The 20,301-nt window shown below is 39.7% G+C and overlaps 1 protein-coding gene across 4 annotated transcripts in view; it reads right to left on the bottom strand.

Moving 5' to 3' along the window:
• tspan9a (tetraspanin 9a) overlaps nucleotides 1–20,301 on the bottom strand; it is a 636,097-nt gene that overhangs the window by 46,672 nt on the left and 569,124 nt on the right. For all 4 annotated transcript variants that reach the window (XM_061970155.2, XM_061970154.2, XM_061970156.2 and 1 more), the window contains 2 exons: nucleotides 11,623–11,814; nucleotides 2,456–2,530 (listed from right to left, as the gene is read on the bottom strand). In XM_061970155.2, the coding sequence (XP_061826139.1) occupies nucleotides 2,456–2,530; nucleotides 11,623–11,814 (267 nt within the window). The remainder of the gene's footprint in view (nucleotides 1–2,455; nucleotides 2,531–11,622; nucleotides 11,815–20,301) is intronic.

The following is a 20,301-nucleotide window of genomic DNA, read 5'->3' as shown; positions in this document are numbered from 1 at the left end:
GTTAAGTAAATATGTACAGCCGATATTGGCATTAAGAGTAATCATATTATTTGACCATGTGTCTGGAAAGGACAGGCTAAAATAAAAAAAATAAAACAATACAAAATAATTAAAGTTGGTCCATCACCCCCTCGTTATATTTCTTTGATATTCAATACTGTATAGCGCTTTATAGTGTGTTCAAAGTATACAAGCATTTACTAAAATATGGACTCTTGTCAAGGTTGGAACCCATTTTTCATGTTTCTGTTGTTTATTATGTATGAATTTGCTTTAGTAAACTCACTTTTATATTTACGAACCCCGTTTAAGAATTTAATACGTTCATAAATCAAAGTTCCACTGTAATGGGAGAGAGAAAAACCACTAAGGGACTGGATTAGACCCCAGGTGGAAAATGTCTTGCGTCTGTCTCTGTGGGAGTGTGTGTGTGTGTGTGTGTGTGTGTGTGTGTGTGTGTGTGAGAGAGAGAGAGTGTGGGTATGTGTCTGTTAAAGAGTGCTTGTGTCCATTTTGCGTTGAGCTGTTTAAAAGAGTGTAATGTTTAACATTTGCATAAAACAAACAAACTGTCCAGTTTCATGTTGGGTGCATATTATTGTAAGGCACACCAATTAAAGATAAAAAAAAATTCTGTTTGCGATTAATTGCGATTAATTATGAGTTAACAATGGACATACTGTGATTAACCGCGATACAATTCAATTCATCTGTATAATTTGAATTGAAATTGGGCTGCATTTATCATTTATTTTAGTAATCGATTGATTAATCGAGTAATCTGATACAACACACTAGGGTTGTACGGTATACCGGTATTAGTATAGTACCGCGATACTAATGAATCATATTAGGTACTATACCGCCCCCCCCCCCGCCGTCGTCACGTCGTGTCATTGCTGGTTTACGAGCAGAGGAGCATGTTCGGTAGCGCACAATCACAGAGTACTTACAAACAGACACAGTGTGTAGACAGAAAAGGGAGAACGGACGCATTTTGGCTTAAAAACTAATGATAAAGGTGAAGTTATAACAATGAATCGCCCTCAGGAAGAGGTGCTTTAAGACATGGCTAGCTAGCTAGCGGCTAAAGTCCAGCCCCAGTCTGCAGTGTTTTAGCTACTTCTAAATCATTAATCCTGGTCTCCATGGCGAGAAATAAAGTACGTTTCTTACAAGTATCATCCCTGCAGGACGAGGAATAGCTAAACATGTTTCACTACACACCGTAGCTCACCGGCGTCTCAATGTAAACAAACGCCATTGGTGGATCTACACCTAATATCCACTGTATTGATACCAAGTACAGTAGCGTATCTAGTCGATACTATTATTACGTAGATATTTTTTGGCATCACATCTTCTTTCGTTTTTTAAAAATGTATATCATGTTTATAAACTCAGGAAATATGTCCCTGGATACATGAGGACTTTGAATATGACCAATGCATGATCCGAAACGACCCTGGTATCGGATTGATACCCAAATTTTTGGTATCATCCAAAACTAATGTAAAGTATCAAACAACAGAAGAATAAGTGATTATTACATTTGAAGAGAAGTGTAGATAGAACATGTTAAAAGAGAAAGTAAGCAGATATTAACAGTAAATGAACAAGTAGATTAATAATTAATTTTCTACCACTTGTCCTTAATAATGTTGACAAAATAATAGAATGATAAATGACACAATAGGTTACTGCATAAGTTAGCAGCTAAATTAGGAGCCTTTGTTTGCTTACTTACTAATAAAAGACAAGTTGTCTTTTATGTTCACTATTTTATTTAAGGACAAACTTGCAATAAGAAACATATGTTTAATGTACCCTAAGATTTTTTGTTAAAATAAAGCCAATAATGCAATTTTTTGTGGTCCCCTTTATTTAGAAAAGTACCGAAAAGTATCAAAATAATTTTGGTACCGGCACCAACATATTGGGTATGGGGACAACACTACAACAGCTTTTTTAAATACAATGACTTGATTTGTCCTTGACAACTGAGCTTAGTGCTCCTTCACTGCTCATCGTATGAAAAACATTTGTTGCCTTCAAGATGGCCTATTTGCGGAACAATTTGACGGAAGACTCCATCAAACTCCAGACAGCACAAGGATATCAATAATCTCTCCAGCTTTAAATTTTGTCATCTGTCGTCAGCACATGTCTGCACACCTAACTTGAACTGAACAGGGGTCATGGGAAATGTGCTCTGGAGCACTTGTGGCAACTGGCAGGGATTAGCCTGCATTTTGCCTTCTAACCTTTGACAGCGGACGACCTCTACTGAGAATGCGGATGCGTTTCATGCATTCGCACCCCTCTTTGCATTTTCCTTTTTTGTCCGATATCCTCCTCGACGTGTGGGAGACGTCACTTTTAGAAAGTAACGAGGGAAAAACCGAGAACAGAACGTCACTCAATTCAGATAGCAGGGAAAACAAATTGAACCCACCTTATCTGTGTACACAAAGAACAGGATGACTAATATCACTTCTGCCAGGAGAATTATCAGCAGGACGATGAAAAACTGTCAGAAAAGAGAAAGAAAGAATCTTTTTAGAAAATTGTTTCCATGGGATGTCAAGCCAACAAAGGAGAGAGAGAGAGAGAAAAACATAAACAGACAATTTATCATTTGTATTCCAGGGACATAAGGAATATGCAATGCTGGTGATTACATCGCGTATGCAGATTACATACGAAATTAACGCAACATACATGCTGAATTTATAGTGGAATTACCATTAACGGTTTGTTCTAGCAAGAGACAAAACCAGAGGAGTGAAGTCACCGTGGGAGGAGATGGGAGTGAGGGGAAATTAGACCAATCGAAGCGCCGCAGGGCTCATGAAGATGTGAGCGGAAGGAAAGCGGGTTTTAATATGTCCTAAGATTAATTTCCAACACGGCTTTGGAGCTCATCTACTATTTTTCTCTCTCGACTCCCCCCGAGCTCGATATTTACCAAGCAACAGAACAGAACATGCAAACCTAAGTTCCAAAAAACGGCAATAATAACAATCTCTTTTGGGGGCTGTTAGTTGTGTTGAGACACAAAATAAATAGCGCTTTCTGATGAGATATTTAAATTAGTGCAGTGGTAACTCAACTTAAGAATGTTTTGAGATGAGATTGGATACGAATTCTGCTATTTATGTTTTAAGTTGCAAACAAATCTTTGAGGAACACGCAATCTCCGCCATTAGTTGGCATAGCAAATGTCACATCTGGTCTTAAAGGGGAACATTATCACAATTTCAGAATTGTTAAAACCATTAAAAATCAGTTCCCATTTTTCGAAGTTTTTTCAAAATTTTACCCATCACGCAATATCCCTAAAAAAAGCTTCAAAGTACCTGATTTTAACCACCCGTCCATTTTCCTGTGACGTCACATAGTGAAGCCAACACAAACAAACATGGCGGAAAGAACAGCAAGCTATAGCGACATTAGCTCGGATTCAGACTCGGATTTCAGCGGCTTAAGCGATTCAACAGATTACGAATGTATTGAAACGGATGGTTGTAGTGTGGAGGCAGGTAGCGAAAACGAAATTGAAGAAGAAACTGAAGCTATTGAGCCATATCGGTTTGAACCGTATGCAAGCGAAACCGACGAAAACGACACGACAGCCAGCGACACGGGAGAAAGCGAGGATGAATTCGGCGATCGCTTTCTAACCAACGATTGGTATGTGTTTGTTTGGCATTAAAGGAAACTAACAACTATGAACTAGGTTTACAGCATATGAAATACATTTGGCAACAACATGCACTTTGAGAGTGCAGACAGCCCAATTTTCATCAATTAATATATTCTGTAGACATACCCTCATGTCAGCAGGCCAGGGGAGCTAGGGTCGATATTCTTCTCTTGACGGTGTGAGCCAAGACATCCAGGGGGTTTAGCTCGCTCGTCTGCGAGAACAAACTGCCGCCATTGCTTGCCGTGCTAACGAGGTCCTTTGTCCCTGAATTGCTCACACACTCCGGCAGATTCAATGGGGGTCTGGCGGCGGATTTCTTTGACTTTATCGTTGGAAATGCATCTGCTTTGAGTGTCGCAGGATATCCACACATTCTTGCCATCTCTGTCGTAGCATAGCCTTCGTCGGTAAAGTGTGCGGAACAAACGTCCAATTTCTTGCCACTTTTGCATCTTTGGGCCACTGGTGCAACTTGAATCGTCCCTGTTCGTGTTGTTACACCCTCCGACAACACACCGACGAGGCATGATGTCTCCAAGGTACGGAAAACAGTCGAAAAAACAGAAAATAACAGAGCTGATTTGACTCGGTGTTTGAGAAAATGGCGGATTGCTTCCCGATGTGACGCCACGTTGTGACGTCATCGCTCCGAGAGCGAATATTAGAAAGGCGTTTAATTCGCCAAAATTCACCCATTTAGAGTTCGGAAATCGGTTAAAAAAATATATGGTCTTTTTTTCTGCAACATCAAGGTATATATTGACGCTTACATAGGTCTCGTGATAATGTTCCCCTTTAACTTGCTAATAGGCCTGTACGGTATACCGGTATTAGTATAGCACCACGATACTAATGAATCATATTCGGTAGTATACCGCCTCTGAAAAGTACCGGTCCGCCACTTCCCCGTGCCCCCGTCGTCGTCGTCACGTCGTGTTATTGCTGGTTTATGAGCAGACGAGCATGTTCGGCAGCGCACAATCACAGAGTACTTACAAGCAGACACAGTGTGTAGACATAAAAGGGAGAACGGACGCATTTTGGCTTAAAAACTAACGATAAAGGTGACGTTATGTGTGAATGTGTCCACACTGCAAAAAGTCAGTGTTCAAAAACAAGAAAAATAAAAGAAAAAATTAGGGGTATTTCACTTGAACTAAGCAAAATGATCTGCCAATAGAACAAGAAAATTCGGCTTGTCAAGACTTTCCAAAACAAGAAAAATTAGCTAACCTCAATGAACCCAAAAATACTTAAAAAAATAAGTATATTCTCACTAATAACAAGTGCACTTTTTTTGGTATAAAAAAAGAGACCTTTTTGCTCAATATGTTGAAAAATATTCTTAAAGTAAGTAAATGCTAGTGCCATTATCTTGACATAATGATATGCGCTTGGCATCATGATTTTTTTTTCATGCTTGAAGTAAGAAATTATTACTTTAAAAAAGTAGTTTTATACTTGTGAGTGTTGATGACACAGCTTTGCAACAGTTGATATTTTAGTTTCAAGCATGTTTTACTCAATATAGGTCATAAAATCTCAGCAACAAGCTGTAATATCTTACTGAGATAATCTACGACCAAAACACTTAAAACAAGTAAAACACTCTAACATAAAATCTGCTTAGTGAGAAGAATTATCTTATCAGACAGAAAATAAATATCACCCTTATTTGAGATATTTAATCTTACTTAGATTTTAGTTTTTGCAGTGTGCAGTGGATGTCCCAATAGCAATTCTGTTAGGCAAGCAAATAGTTTATACCGGGGCGAGCAAGCATACCAGGCAAGAGGTACACGATAGCGGAGCTGCGACTCCTCCCCCTCGACACAATGTAAAACACAAATGACAAATGAGGTAGTTGCTACATATGAGTTTTTGTTTATGCTTTATGATTTTTGTTCAATCCTAGATGGGCCTTGACTTAAAGTTGAATTACTTTGTAGATACACTGAGATAAAGTCTAATTTCATTGTGTTCGTCATGGTATTTTTGAAACTGCACCATTTCTTTTCCTCACAATTTTCAACTAACTTAAAATGTTCTGTCAAGAGGATTATATGTGATATGTCCTTTTTTTTTAGAATGTGCTTGTTCTATTTTTTTTTGTCCTGTCTAGCTTCTCAGGCAAATCATATAGTTGATGTAGATGCCCATATCGGCTGTACAAATTTACTTTACAAAAGAGAAGTGTAGGATACTTCTCTTGTTGCCTTATTTGTATTTGACTTTATTAAATGTATTTATATTATCATTTGGTGCAGCCGGGCCGGGGCAAGAGGGGATAGAAAGAGAAAAAAAGGAAGACAGAGGGGGAAATTGTGGGGACAAGAGAGGGATAAGACAGAGAGACAACAATAATAACAGCAAACAACAACAAGAACAACAGCAACAACAACAGCAAACAACAATAACAGCAACAGCAATAGAGCAACATCAGCAAATATGATATGTACAAATATGATGGTAAAAGTGATAGCAAAGAAGCAGTTAGTGAAATAAATAATATAGAAATGACAATGAGCATTATTACACTACAATTGGAGCAATACAAATACCAATTGAAATAGCACTATTGATAATGAATAATACCAATAATTTAGCTCTATTATCAACAATACAGTTGGTCAAATGCAACAATACATATACGTAATAACAAGAGATACAAAAGAAAGCAGAAAAATGGAGGGGAAGGAAGAGAAGCCAGCTATATTAACCTTGTAGATTGTTATAGTAACAATAGGTTAAGCTTTGTCAGTGTGCTTGTTCTATTTTGGGCAGAAGTAAAACAAAAAAAAAAACAATCTGAAGTTGTTATATGTATAAATGACCGTCCGGGCAACGCAGGAATAGATGGTTGTCAATGTGGCCCCTGAGCTAAAATAAGTTTCCCACCCCTGCTCTAAGGTCTTTCGGTTTTGAACCGGGTTACCAACACCCCACTGAGTGCTGAGACGGACAAAAAGAATAAATAACAATGCAACGCGCACACAAACGCACACGCACTCTGCCTTTGTTGTTGCTCGACAGGCAAGAGAAGCTGAGTCAAAAAGTCGGATTCGGTCCAACTTTTGACGGATGCAATGACTTTTTCCAAAAGAACTGAGCATAAACCTCCGCCTCCATTTTTTCATTTTTCCACACTGTTCCACTGGATGAACCTGTACAATGGTGCTACGTTGGGCAAACAGAATAGCAGGACAGACATGTCATGAATAATAAATTACACTGCCTGAATTAAAAAAAAAAAGAAAAAAAAAAAAGCTATTGTTACTAGTTTGGTTGACAGCTTCTTCACTGGACTGTGACTACACCACAAAGACGTTACACAGACACAATGCTGCTACCGTTCCCAGACATGAAGAGTGCGATGTTCACCTGCTTCTGTTAGCCCGGGAAACGTTGCAACAACGGAGGACTGTTGCTCGTTTACCTGCTGCTAGAAGGAATGTGACAGTTTGACCCCCCCACTATCACCGTTTTGCCCTTAAACTTCCTCTCAAACCGTGCACATTTGTTAGGAAGCTCAACATGGACAAACTATACAAACATTTCATCTTGTTAGTGAAACAAATCTTTTTAGTCAGTGAAAAGCATGCGCTCAACAAAAAAATCGTAACCTCTCACTCACCATGGCTCTGAACTGGTGGCTAAAAGAGTCAGGATGGGGCTGAGGGCTTTACATAGGCGAACACACCTGCCTTGACTAATTAGGCCTAATTTGGGCCGAACCATGGTTCTCAAAAGCTGGGTGTTACGGAAGGACACTGGACATTTAAAAGTTATGTTATCCAAGCCTGAAGACACTGTATACAAAAATGACTGATCTACAAATGCCAAAGTACTATGTGAATACTTTTAGATGTGTGACGGTTATTTATGGTGTATTTTACAAAAATAACGGCATTCTTAAAGGCCTACTGAAACCCACTACTACCGACCACGCAGTCTGATAGTTTATATATCAATGATGAAATCTTAACATTGCAACACATGCCAATACGGCCGGGTTAGCTTACTAAAGTGCAATTTTAAATTTTGCGCGAAATATCCTGCTGAAAACGATGGCCAGCTATTAAGTCGTCTGTTTTCATCGCAAAATTCCACAGTATTCTGGACATCTGTGTTGGTGAATCTTTTGCAATTTGTTCAATGAACAATGGAGACAGCAAAGAAGAAAGCTGTAGGTGGGAAGCGGTGTATTTTGGCAGGTGTTGTGCTGGATAACGCACCCCCGCCGTAGAATGCACCCCCTGACTGTTTTGCTGGAAAACACAGCCGGTGTTTCATTGTTTACATTCCCGGAAGATGACAGTCAAGCTTTACCATTGGCCTGTGGAGAACTGGGACAACAGAGACTCTTACCAGGAGGACTTTGAGTTGGATACGCAGACACGGTACCGTGAGTACGCATGCAGCTGCGGCTTCCAAACATTTGATCGCTTGCCCGTACGTGCGTGCCGCTATGTGCATGTCACTTACGCAACTTTGGGGACTTTGGGGAAATATATGTGCTGTATGAACTTTGGGGAGGTGAACGGTACTTTGGGCTGTGGGATTGAGTGTGTTGTGCAGGTGTTTGAGTTGTATTGGCGGGTTATATGGACGGGAGGGGGGAGGTGTTTGTTATGCGGGATTAGTTTGTGGCATATTAAATATAAGCCTGGTTGTGTTGTGGCTAATAAAGTATATACATGTCTTGTGTTTATTTACTGTTTTAGTCTTTCCCAGCTGAATATCAGGTCCCAAATTAATGGGGAAATCGTCGCTTTCTCGGTTCGAATCGCTCTCGCTGCTGGTGGCCATGATTGTAAACAATGTGCGGATGTGAGGAGCTCCACAACCGGTGACGTCACGCGCATATTGTCTGCTACTTCCGGTACAGGCAAGGCTTTTTTATCAGCGACCAAAAGTTGCGAACTTTATTGTCGATGTTCTCTACTAAATCCTTTCAGCAAAAATATGGCAATATCGCGAAATGATCAAGTATGACACATAGAATGGACCTGCTATCCCCGTTTGAATAAGAAAATCGCATTTCAGTAGGCCTTTAATTCCCCCTGTCAAATTGGCCCTAGCTAGTGGGAGGGGCTATGGTAAATGGGTTATACTTGCACTGCAAAAACTGAAATCTAAGTAAGATTAAATATCTCAAATAAGGGTGATATTTTCTGCTTATTTTCTGTCTGATAAGATAATTCTTCTCACTAAGCAGATTTTATGTTAGAGTGTTTTACTTGTTTTAAGGGTTTTGGTCCGAAATTATCTCAGTAAGATATTACAGCTTGTAGCTGAGATTTTATGACCTATATTGAGTAAAACATGCTTGAAACTAGAATATCAACTGATGCAAAGCTGTGTCATTAACACTCACAAGTATAAAACTACTTTTTTAAAGTAAACATTTCTTACTTCAAGCATGAAAAAAAAATCATGATGCCGAGCGCATATCATTATGTCAAGATAATGGCACTGGCATTTACTTATTTAAGAATATTTTTCAACATATTGAGCAAAAAGGTCAAAAAAATGTTTTCTACCAAGAAAAGTGCACTTGTTATTAGTGAGAATATACTTATTTTAAGGTATTTTTGGGTTAATTGAGGTTAGCTAATTTTACTTGTTTTGGAAAGTCTTGACAAGCCGAATTTTCTTGTTCTATTGGCAGATAATTTTGCTTAGTTCAAGTAAAATTTATATTTTTGTCTTGCTTTTGAACACTGACTTTTTGCAGTGTGTATAGCACTTTTCTACCTTCAAGGTGTGTATAGCACTTTTCTACCTTCAAGGTACTCAAAGTGCTTTGACACTATTTCCACATTCACACACACATTCACACACTGATGGTGGGAGCTGCCATGCAAGGCCCTAACCACGACCCATCAGGAGCAAGGGTGAAGTGTCTTGCTCAAGGACACAACGGACGTGACAAGGTTGGTAGAAGGTGGGGATTGAACCGGGAATCCTCAGGTTGCTGGCACGGCCACTCTCCCAACCGCGCCACACCGTCCCCTATGGGCTATTTAAGTTGGAAAATGCCATTTTTCTGACAGTCTGCTGTCTGTCACTGCCAGAGGAGGTTCACGAATGTTACGTCATAGGTAATGTCTATTTCTTGCTAATGCCTGGCGATTGAGTTACACCACCTCCGAGATCGACCAGCAGCTCATGATCAACGTAATTGGCACCCCGTTTTAAACCCAATCTGCCTCACACTTATTAAATGTTGTTACAATGTTGGATGCTTTTGCTAAACAATAGTTGAAAACTTTTTCAATTTCTAAAGTTATTGGATAATTTATGTTTTGATGATAACCGAGGATGTAATTTCACTGAACTAAGCAAAAATTAATGCTTCCAACACTTCCAAATATAAATGGAGTGCTTGGATAACTATGTGCTTTGTTTAAAGGGGAACATTATCACAATTTCAGAAGGGTTAAAACCATTAAAAACCAGTTCCCAGTGGCTTATTTTATTTTTCTAAGTTTTTTTCAAAATTTTACCCATCACGCAATATCCCTAAAAAAAGCTTCAAAGTGCCTGATTTTAACCATCGTTATATACAACCGTCCATTTTCCTGTGACGTCACATAGTGATGCCGATACAAACAAACATAGCGGATAGAACAGCAAGTTTATAGCGACATTAGCTCGGATTCAGACCCGGATTTCAGCGGCTTAAGCGATTCAACAGATTACGCATGTATTGAAACGAAAGGGAATAAGCGGTAGAAAATGGATGGATGGATGGATGGGTTGTAGTGTGGAGGCAGGTAGCGAAAACGAAATTGAAGAAGAAACTGAAGCTATTGAGCCACATCGGTTTGAACCGTATGCAAGCGAAACCGACGCATACGACACGACAGCCAGCGACACGGGAGAAAGTGAGGACGAATTCGGCGATCGCCTTTTAACCAACGATTGGTATGTGTTTGTTTGGCATTAAAGGAAACTAACAACTATGAACTAGGTTTACAGCATATGAAATACATTTGGCAACAACATGCACTTTGAGAGTGCAGACAGCCCAGTTTTCATCAATTTATATATTCTGTAGACATACCCTCATCCACTCTCTTTTCCTGGGGGTCTGGCGGCAGATTTCTTTGACTTTATCGTTGGAAATGCATCTGCTTTGAGTGTCGCAGGATATCCACACATTCTTGCCATCTCTGTCGTAGCATAGCTTTCGTCGGTAAAGTATGCGAAACAAACGTCCAATTTCTTGCCACTTTTGCATCTTTGGGCCACTGGTGCAACTTGAATCTGTCCCTGTTCGTGTTGTTACACCCTCCGACAACACACCGACGAGACATGATGTCTCCAAGGTACGGAAAACAGTCGAAAAAACGGAAAATAACAGCTGATTTGACTCGGTGTTTGTAATGTGTTTGAGAAAATGGCGGATTGCTTACCGATGTGAGAGCGAATAATAGAATGGCGTTTAATTCGCCAAAATTCACCCATCTAGAGTTCGGAAATCGGTTAAAAAAATATATGGTCTTTTTTCTGCAACATCAAGGTATATATTGACGCTTACATAGGTCTGGTGATAATGTTCCCCTTTAAACATGTGGTTTTACAAGCCAATGCATCATTAAGAACTGACAAAAACATGAATAGTAGAATCCTCTGAAAGATTTTTCATGTCTTATTAGTGCTGACATACATTTTACATTTGTAGGGTATGATAATGACAGACATTTTTTCTACTGATGTGCAAGAAGACTTTCTACAAGATTTGTCTTCTTCGGTTACATAGATCTCATGTTTGCTGTTTTGCAATATCGTAGAAAATAAAATCGTGTGACGTAATATCGACCGATAAATTCCCCCGCCCTGGTTTGTACAAGTGTTAACATACAGTTAATATTAACGTATGGCGGTAAAGAAAAAAAAATACTCACACTGAGTAGGAGGCACTTGTTCTCTTTGATGGCACCAAGGCAACCCAAGAAGCCTGTTACCATGACGATGGCGCCGATGGCAATGACCATGTTGGCAGCTGACAGTGCAGGGAACGAGGGCGAGAAGGTGGCGAAGCTGCCCTGAGACACGGAGAGCCAGATGCCCACGCCGAGCAGCCCACAGCCACACAACTGCAAGGAAAGAAACATTCGCATCAGTCTTTTCTTCCACCGCTTGCACAGTTGGTCAACTATAGCGAAAAAAGTCCCAGTGCAATTTGTCTTACCGTCCGACAGTATTCATCCATCTTTAATAGGCAACACTTAAGAGTCGCAGAGTAATTACAACCATGTCAAACCAATACCAATTGAAAGAGATTAAAGATGATCCCTAGATGTCGGCTATGGTGATGTCGCATGTTGAAAGTGATTACCTTCAAACCAGCAGCAAACAGGGATTTAATTACCGCCAACCTGCGAGAACTTGGCGCTACATATCATCCCCGTTTAACGTGCAGTTTATTTAAACACCATCTTGAGCCAAGGCATGTTTTTTTCATAACAAAAATACGGAGGCACACCACCAGCTGAAAACGTAAAAAAAAAAAAAAAAAAACTCCACCGGGTCGTCGTGCCTTATTTTGAGTTTGTTGATGTTTGCTTTAGTTCTTGTTTTGCGCTGTTATTTTGCTGGCCTTTCCTGTTTTGTTAGTGTTTTCCTGTTGCAGCTTCACAACTTCCTTTGAGTGCTATTGCCAACCACCTGCTTTGTGATTGATTGATTGATTGATTGAAACTTTTATTAGTAGATTGCACAGTGAAGTACATATTCCTTACAATTGACCACTAAATGGTAAGACCCGAACAAGTTTAAGTCGGGGTCCACTTAAATTGATTCATGATACAGATATATACTATCAAATATATACTAACATCATAATACAGTCATCACACAAGATAATCATCAGAGTGTATACATTGAATTATTTACATTATTTACAATCCGGGGTGTGGGATATGGAGGGGGGGGGGGGGGGGGGGGGTTGGGTTTGGTTGGTATCAACACTTCTGTCATCAACCATCAGCATCAACAATTGCATCATCAGAGAAATGGACATTGAAACAGTGTAGGTCTGACTTGGTAGGATATGTACAGCAAGTAGTGGACATAGATAGAGAGAGATCAGAAAGCATAAGAAAAAGTATCTACCTTAGATTATTAACATTTGATTATTTGCAATCCGGGGAGGGTGTTAGTTTAGGGTCGAACTTGCCTGGAGGTGTACTTTTATTGCGGTTTTGAAGGAGGATAGAGATGCCCTTTCTTTTACACCTGTTGGGAGCGCATTCCACATTGATGTGGCATAGAAAGAGAATGAGTTAAGACCTTTGTTAGATCGGAATCTGGGTTTAACGTGGTTAGTGGAGCTCCCCCTGGTGTTGTGGTTATGGCGGTCATTTACGTTAAGGAAGTAGTTTGACATGTACTTCGGTATCAGGGAGGTGTAGCAGATTTTACAGACTAGGCTCAGTGCAAGTTGTTTTACTCTGTCCTCCACCCTGAGCCAGCCCACTTTGGAGAAGTGGGTAGGAGTGAGGTGGGATCTGGGGTGGAGGTCTAGAAGTAATCTGACTAGCTTGTTCTGGGATGTTTGGAGTCTAGATTTGAGGGTTTTGGAGGTGCTAGGGTACCAGGATGTGCATGCGTAATCGAAAACGGGTTGAACGAGAGTTCCCGCTAGAATCCTCATGGTGCTTTTGTTGACCAGAGAGGAGATTCTATAGAGAAATCTCAGTCATTGGTTGACCTTTCTGATTAACTTGGTTGCCATTTTATCACAGGAAAGATTAGCCTCTAAAATGGAACATAGGTAGGTGACCTCATCTTTCCTGGTGATAACAATGTCACCCACTTTTATAGTGAAATCATTGACTTTCTTATGGTTGATGTGGGACCCAAAAGGTGTTAGCAAGCAAGACTATTTAAGTTGTGTGGATTCTATCCTTCTTTGTCGGGATATTGTTTATTGTCATGTCATGTACGGATGTACTTTGTGGACGTCGTCTCTGCTCCCCACACTGTAAGTCTTTGCTGTCGTCCAGCATTCTGTTTTTGTTTACTCTGTAGCCAGTTCAGTTACCGTATACTTTCGTTTTGCATAGCCATCCCTATGCTTCGTTGCCTTTTCCTTTCCCTTTTGTTCTCGTCTCTGCTCCCCACACTGTAAGTCTTTGCTGTCGTCCAGCATTCTGTTTTGTTTACTCTGTAGCCAGTTCAGTTATACTTTCGTTTTGCATAGCCATCCCTATGCTTCGTTGCCTTTTCCTTTCCCTTTTGTTCTTTTTTAGTTTAAGCATTACATACCTTTTTACATGCACGTTGTCTCCCGCTCTGGTCCGCATATTGGGATCACAACAAACCATCCTCGTCTCACCCGACACGTTCAGACTTTTACAACGGTATTAGTATAGTACCGCGATACTAATGAGTAATTTTCGGTACGATACCGTCTCTGAAACGTACCGGTCCCGCACCCCCACGTGCCCACGTCGAAGTCACGTCGTAACATTGCTGGTTTACAGGCAGACGAGCATGTTTGGCGGGACACAATTACGAAGTACTTACAAGCAGACGCAGTGTGTAGACAGAAAAGGGAGAATGGACGCATTTGGCTTAAAAACTGACGATAAAGGTGAAGTTATAACACTGAAACACCCTCAGGAAGAGGTGCTTTATGACATTACTAGCTAGCGGCTTACATCCATCCGCCGTCTGCAGTGTTTTAGCTACTTCTAAATCACTAATCCTCACCTCCATGGCAACAAGAAAAGTAAGTTTCTTACAAGTATCATCCCTGCAGGACGAGGAATAGCTAAACATGCTTCACTACACACCGTAGCTCACCGGCGTCAAAATGTAAACAATCGCCATTAGTGGATCTACACCTAACATCTACTGTAATGATATCAAGTATAGGCACGTATCTAGTCAATACTACTATGATTACCTCGATATTTTTTGGCATCACATCTTCTTTCGTTTTTAAAAATGTATATTATGTTTATAAACTCAGGAAATATGTCCCTGGACACATGAGGACTTTGAATATGACCAATGTATGATCCTGTAACTACTTGGTATTGGATCGATACCCAAATTTGTGGTATCATCCAAAACTAATGTAAAGTATCAAACAAGAGAAGAATAAGTGATTATTACATTTTAACAGAAGTGTAGATAGAACATGTTAAAACAGAAAATAAGCAGATATTAACAGTAAATGAACAAGTAGATTAACAATAAATGTTAACAGTTTTTCCCTCATAATGTAGACAAAATAATAGAATGATAAATGACACAATATGTTTCTGCATACGTCAGCAGACTAATTAGGAGCCTTTGTTTGTTTACTTACTACTAAAAAAGTTGTCTTGTATGTTCACTATTTTATTTAAGGACTTAACTGCAATAACAAACATATGTTTAATGTACCCTAACATTTTTTGTTAAAATAAAGCCAATAATGCACATTTTTTGTAGTCACCTTTATTTAGAAAAGTACCGAAATAATTGGTAATCGTTACAACACTACCACCTACTGATATGGAGTAATGCATGGTTACCCTGCCGAGCTCTGCACAGCACAGACACTGAGCAACAGCACATTTTTTGCAAATTATAAATATTGACTTGCAAAAATTGGATCAGTTAGGTGAAGTTGCATAATTTCCCACGTCACAACTGGCAATATCTCACGGCACATTAGACACAGTGGTTGAAAAACACTGATCTAGAGGGAGCACTTCTCAAATGTGAAGTGAAGTGAATTATATTTATGTAGCGCTTTTCTCTAGTGACTCAAAGCGCTTTACATAGTGAAACCCAATATATAAGTTACATTTAAAGGGGAACATTATCACAATTTCAGAATGGTTAAAACCATTAAAAATCAGTTCCCAGTGGCTTATTATATTTTTCGAAGTTTTTTTCAAAATTTTACCCATCACGCAATATCCCTAAAAAAAGCTTCAAAGTGCCTGATTTTAACCACCCGTCCATTTTCCTGTGACGTCACATAGTGAAGCCAACACAAAGAAACATGGCGGAAAGAACATCAAGCTATAGCGACATTAGCTCGGATTCAGACTCGGATTTCAGTGGCTTAAGCGATTCAACGGATTACGAATGTATTGAAACGGATGGTTGTAGTGTGGAGGCAGGTAGCGAAAACGAAATTGAAGAAGAAACTGAAGCTATTGAGCCATATCGGTTTGAACCATATGCAAGCGAAACCGACGAAAACGACACGACAGCCAGCGACACGGGAGAAAGCGAGGACAAATTCGGCGATCGCCTTCTAACCAACGAATGGTATGTGTTTGTTTGGCATTAAAGGAAACTAACAAATATGAACTAGGTTTACAGCATATGAAATACATTTGGCAACATTATGCACTTTGAGAGTGCAGACAGCCCAATTTTCATCAATTAATATATTCTGGAGACATACCCTCATCCGCGCTCTTTTCCTGAAAGCTGATCTGTCCAGTTTTGGAGTTGATGTCAGCAGGCCAGGGAAGCTAGGGTCGATAGGGGGTTAAGCTCGCTCGTCTGCGGGAACAAACTGCCGCCATTGCTTGTCGTGCTACCGAGGACCTTTGTCCCTGAATTGCTCACACACTCCGGCAGATTCAATGGGGGTCTGGCGGCAGATTTCTTTGACTTTATCGTTGGAAATGCATCTGCTTTGAGTGTCGCAGGATATCCACACATTCTTGCCATCTCTGTCGTAGCATAGCTTTCGTCGGTAAAGTGTGCGGAACAAACGTCCAATTTCTTGCCACTTTCGCATCTTTGGGCCACTGGTGCAACTTGAATCCGTCCCTGTTATTACACCCTCCGACAACACACCGACGAGGCATGATGTCTCCAAGGTACGGAAAACAGTCGAAAAAACGGAAAATAACAGAGCTGATTTGACTCGGTGTTTGAGAAAATGGCGTATTGCTTCCCGATGTGACGCCACGTTGTGACTTCATCGCTCCGAGAGCGAATATTAGAAAGGCGTTTAATTTGCCAAAATTCACCCATTCAGAGTTCGGAAATCGGTTAAAAAAATATATGGTCTTTTTTCTGCAACACCAAGGTATATATTGACGCTTACATAGGTCTGGTGATAATGTTCCCCTTTAAAGCAGTGTGGGTGGCATTGGGAACAGGTGGGTAAAGTGTCTTGCCCAAGGACACAACGGCAGTGACTAAAATGGCAGAAGCGGGAATCGAACCTGGAACCCTCAAGTTGCTGGCACGGCCGCTCTACCAACCGAGCTATGCCGCCAAATCCCACCCGGACATCACACCGGGCCACACAGTCTGGTGTCAGCTCTGCTCGTAAAGCAAGAAAGATTTAAGACGAGGCTTTTGATTGACGGAGTGGAGCATCCCACCCACCGCCCATCCATGTAGAGGTCCATCTATCATGGAAAAGTGCCGCACAACGTATCCACCGCACTGTGATATATAGCCCAGGAGTAAAGTGGTGGCATATTTTTGTCCACGCCAAATGGAATGAAATACCCAGGGCCATCTCCAAATGAATAAAACAAAAATCTCAAATGAGGTAAAATATGGAAAGGTGCCACGGTAAATCACCATTCCGTGCTTTCGTTTCACTCCCCTCCCCTTTCCATTTTCATCTTTGCAACACTGCTCGAACACACTTTGATTCCTGACAGCAATGTAAAGCCAAAGCCGCTGTGCACTCAGTCAAACAGACACTCACTGGCCATTTTATTAGGGCACACCTGCACAGTCAAACCATTACAGGCACGTTATGACTTTTTCATATTGGGTTTGAGTGTTATACAGAACTCCCCTGTATCATACAGAGATAAGATTTAATATTTTGTTGATTTTTTTTTACTTTTACGTGCCGTTGTACTAAGGACATCCCCCCAAAAAACAAAAAAACATTAACAAAATGAATAAATGGCATTAAATATATTTTTGGCATTCAAAGTTAAGTTTTAGAGTGTTTCTCTATACTAAAAGTCAAAACTTCACTTTCAGTTTTTATGTAACGTCACGTGGGTTATTTTCTTGCAGTAGACACGTCCGTGTATGGATCTTCATGTTTACCACAGCATGTATGTTTCATTTAGTTTTTGTTTTTTAATTAATCAATCCAACAAAACAATACACATACACAACAACACCACACCAATGCAATTCCAACTCCAAAACCAAACCCGACCCAGCAACATCCAGAATAGCAATAAACAGAGCAATTGAGAGGACAAACAAACATGACACAAAACAACCCAAAAGCAGTCAAACAAAATGAATATTATCAACAACAGTATCAATATTAATAACAATTCCAACATAGCAGTGATTAGAAATCCCTCATTGACATTATCATTACAGCTATTTATAAAAAATAAAAAGATAAAAAAAAATGTTTCCACAAAGATAAAATAAGTCATATTTTTTGTTCACCCTTGTGTGGTGTTCGGGTCTGTGGGACTTGTTTTCATGTTTTATTAAAAGAAAAATGATACAATTAATTAATTTTTCAAACTGAGACTCACTGACTTTGGCTCATTTTCTGTGAAGGACATATATCAGAATACGTATTTAATGAACACACACCATACACCCCCCCTACACATTTCTGTTACATATAAGATGTCCGGGTCCACTGGACCCAGGGCTAATAGAAGTGTGGAAATTTATGTTTCATATTGTTGTTACTCAGCCAGTGTTTGTGGGTCTGATGGACCCGTTGCATTTTGTGGCTTTTAATGCCTCACAGTCAAACACTTTTATGTTAAAATACTGAACAGATGTTTATTGGGATAAGGTAAACATCTGTTCAGTATTATAACACAAAAGTGTTTGATTGTGAGGCATTAAAAGCCACAAAATGCAACGGTTCCATCAGACCCACAAACACTGGCTGAGTAACAACAATATGAACATTACACAAGGGTTAATAGTTAAAACATATTTAAATAATGGATCCCATATTCCAATATATGACTCATTATTATCTAAACCAGGGGTAGGGAACCTATGGCTCGCGAGCCAGATGGGGCTCTTTTGATGACTGCATCTGGCTCTCAGCTGACATTGCTTAACACGATAAGTAATGAATAATTCCGCTGGTAATCACAGTGCTAAAAATAACGTTCAAAATATAAAACATGCTCATGCATTTTAATCCATCCGTCCGTTTTCTACCGCACTTGTTCAAGAAGTCGCATTAATGGTAAGAAGTATTTTATTTCTTATTGGTTAGCTTCAGAATAACAATGTTATTAAACAGATTAAGAGACTTAATTTACTCTAAAAATGTTGGTCTTACTTCAAAATGCATGCATTTAGTTGTATTTAGTGTTAAAAATATTATTTGGCTTTCACGGAAATACATTTTAAAATATTTGGCTTTCATGGCTCTCTCAGTCAAAAAGGTTCCCGACCCCTGATCTAAACTATTATCTAAACTAAATGCAGTTTTTTCTACTGATATCATGAGCATTTATGTTCAATGTGCCTAATTAACTAGTAAAATATTTATAAAAGTTTAGATTGATGTATAATGTGGGAAGATGTTAATGTGTGTTGTATTCATGTCATCATTTAAGAAATCTAGCGATTAGCACATTAGTTGCTAGTTAGCAATTAGCTTGATAGTTGCCTTCTTTAGAGAAATGAGCAGTATCACTGTGAGTTTATTGAAGTGCGGTAATCATCATCATCATCATTTATTTATATTCCTTTCATGAAAATGCATACATACAAGCCATGTACAGTTCATACTTTCATTGTTTTTTGTTTCTTATACATTTCCATGATCAGAAAGGAGCAGATGGAAGAATAATATTCTTATATTTATCTGCCCCCTTTTTTTAACACAAATTATTTTAGATGACTTCATCACTGTTCCCTCCACCAACACCCGAACTCCAACATACTTTTTCATTTTCGTTTAAGCATTTTCACAATGACACGTCCAATCAAAATCAAAAATCAGTTTGATGTTAAAGTTAAAGTTAAAGTACCAATGTTTGTCACACACACACTAGGTGTGGCGAAATTATTCTCTGCATTTAACCCATCACCCTTGATCACCCCCTGGGAGGTGAGGGGAGCAGTGGGCAGCAGCGGTGGCCGCGCCCGGGAATCATTTTTGGTAATTTAACCCCCAATTCCAACCCTTGATACTGAGTGCCAAGCAGGGAGGTAATGGGTCCCATTTTTATAGTCTTTGGTATGACTCGGCCGGGGTTTGAACCCACAACCTACCGATCTCAGGGCGGACACTCTAACCACTAGGCCACTAATAATCAATCACCGTGTTAATCAAGTATTAACGTTTGGAATGGAAGTTGTACCGAAGTTTATCATTAGTACCGGTAATCATTACATCCCTAAATTTGTATTGTTTTTAATATATTGTTTTTAGGGGAAAAAAAGCCACATTTGCACATTTCCTGATTAAACAAAAGGCAGAAACCTGAGGCTACCATGAGCCTTTCCTTTCGGCTTTAGTGCACAGCTAAGCCTCGACTCTCGGATCGGACAATAAAATACAGAGACATCATACAGACAAGGAACTGCAGGGTGAGGTTTCTATTTTATTTCAATTGATTTAAATATACAAACAGCAGCGCCAT

This window comes from Nerophis lumbriciformis, linkage group LG10 (genome assembly GCF_033978685.3).
Source record: "Nerophis lumbriciformis linkage group LG10, RoL_Nlum_v2.1, whole genome shotgun sequence".
Lineage (NCBI taxonomy): Eukaryota > Metazoa > Chordata > Actinopteri > Syngnathiformes > Syngnathidae > Nerophis > Nerophis lumbriciformis.
This window is presented reverse-complemented; position numbering and strand designations above follow the sequence as displayed.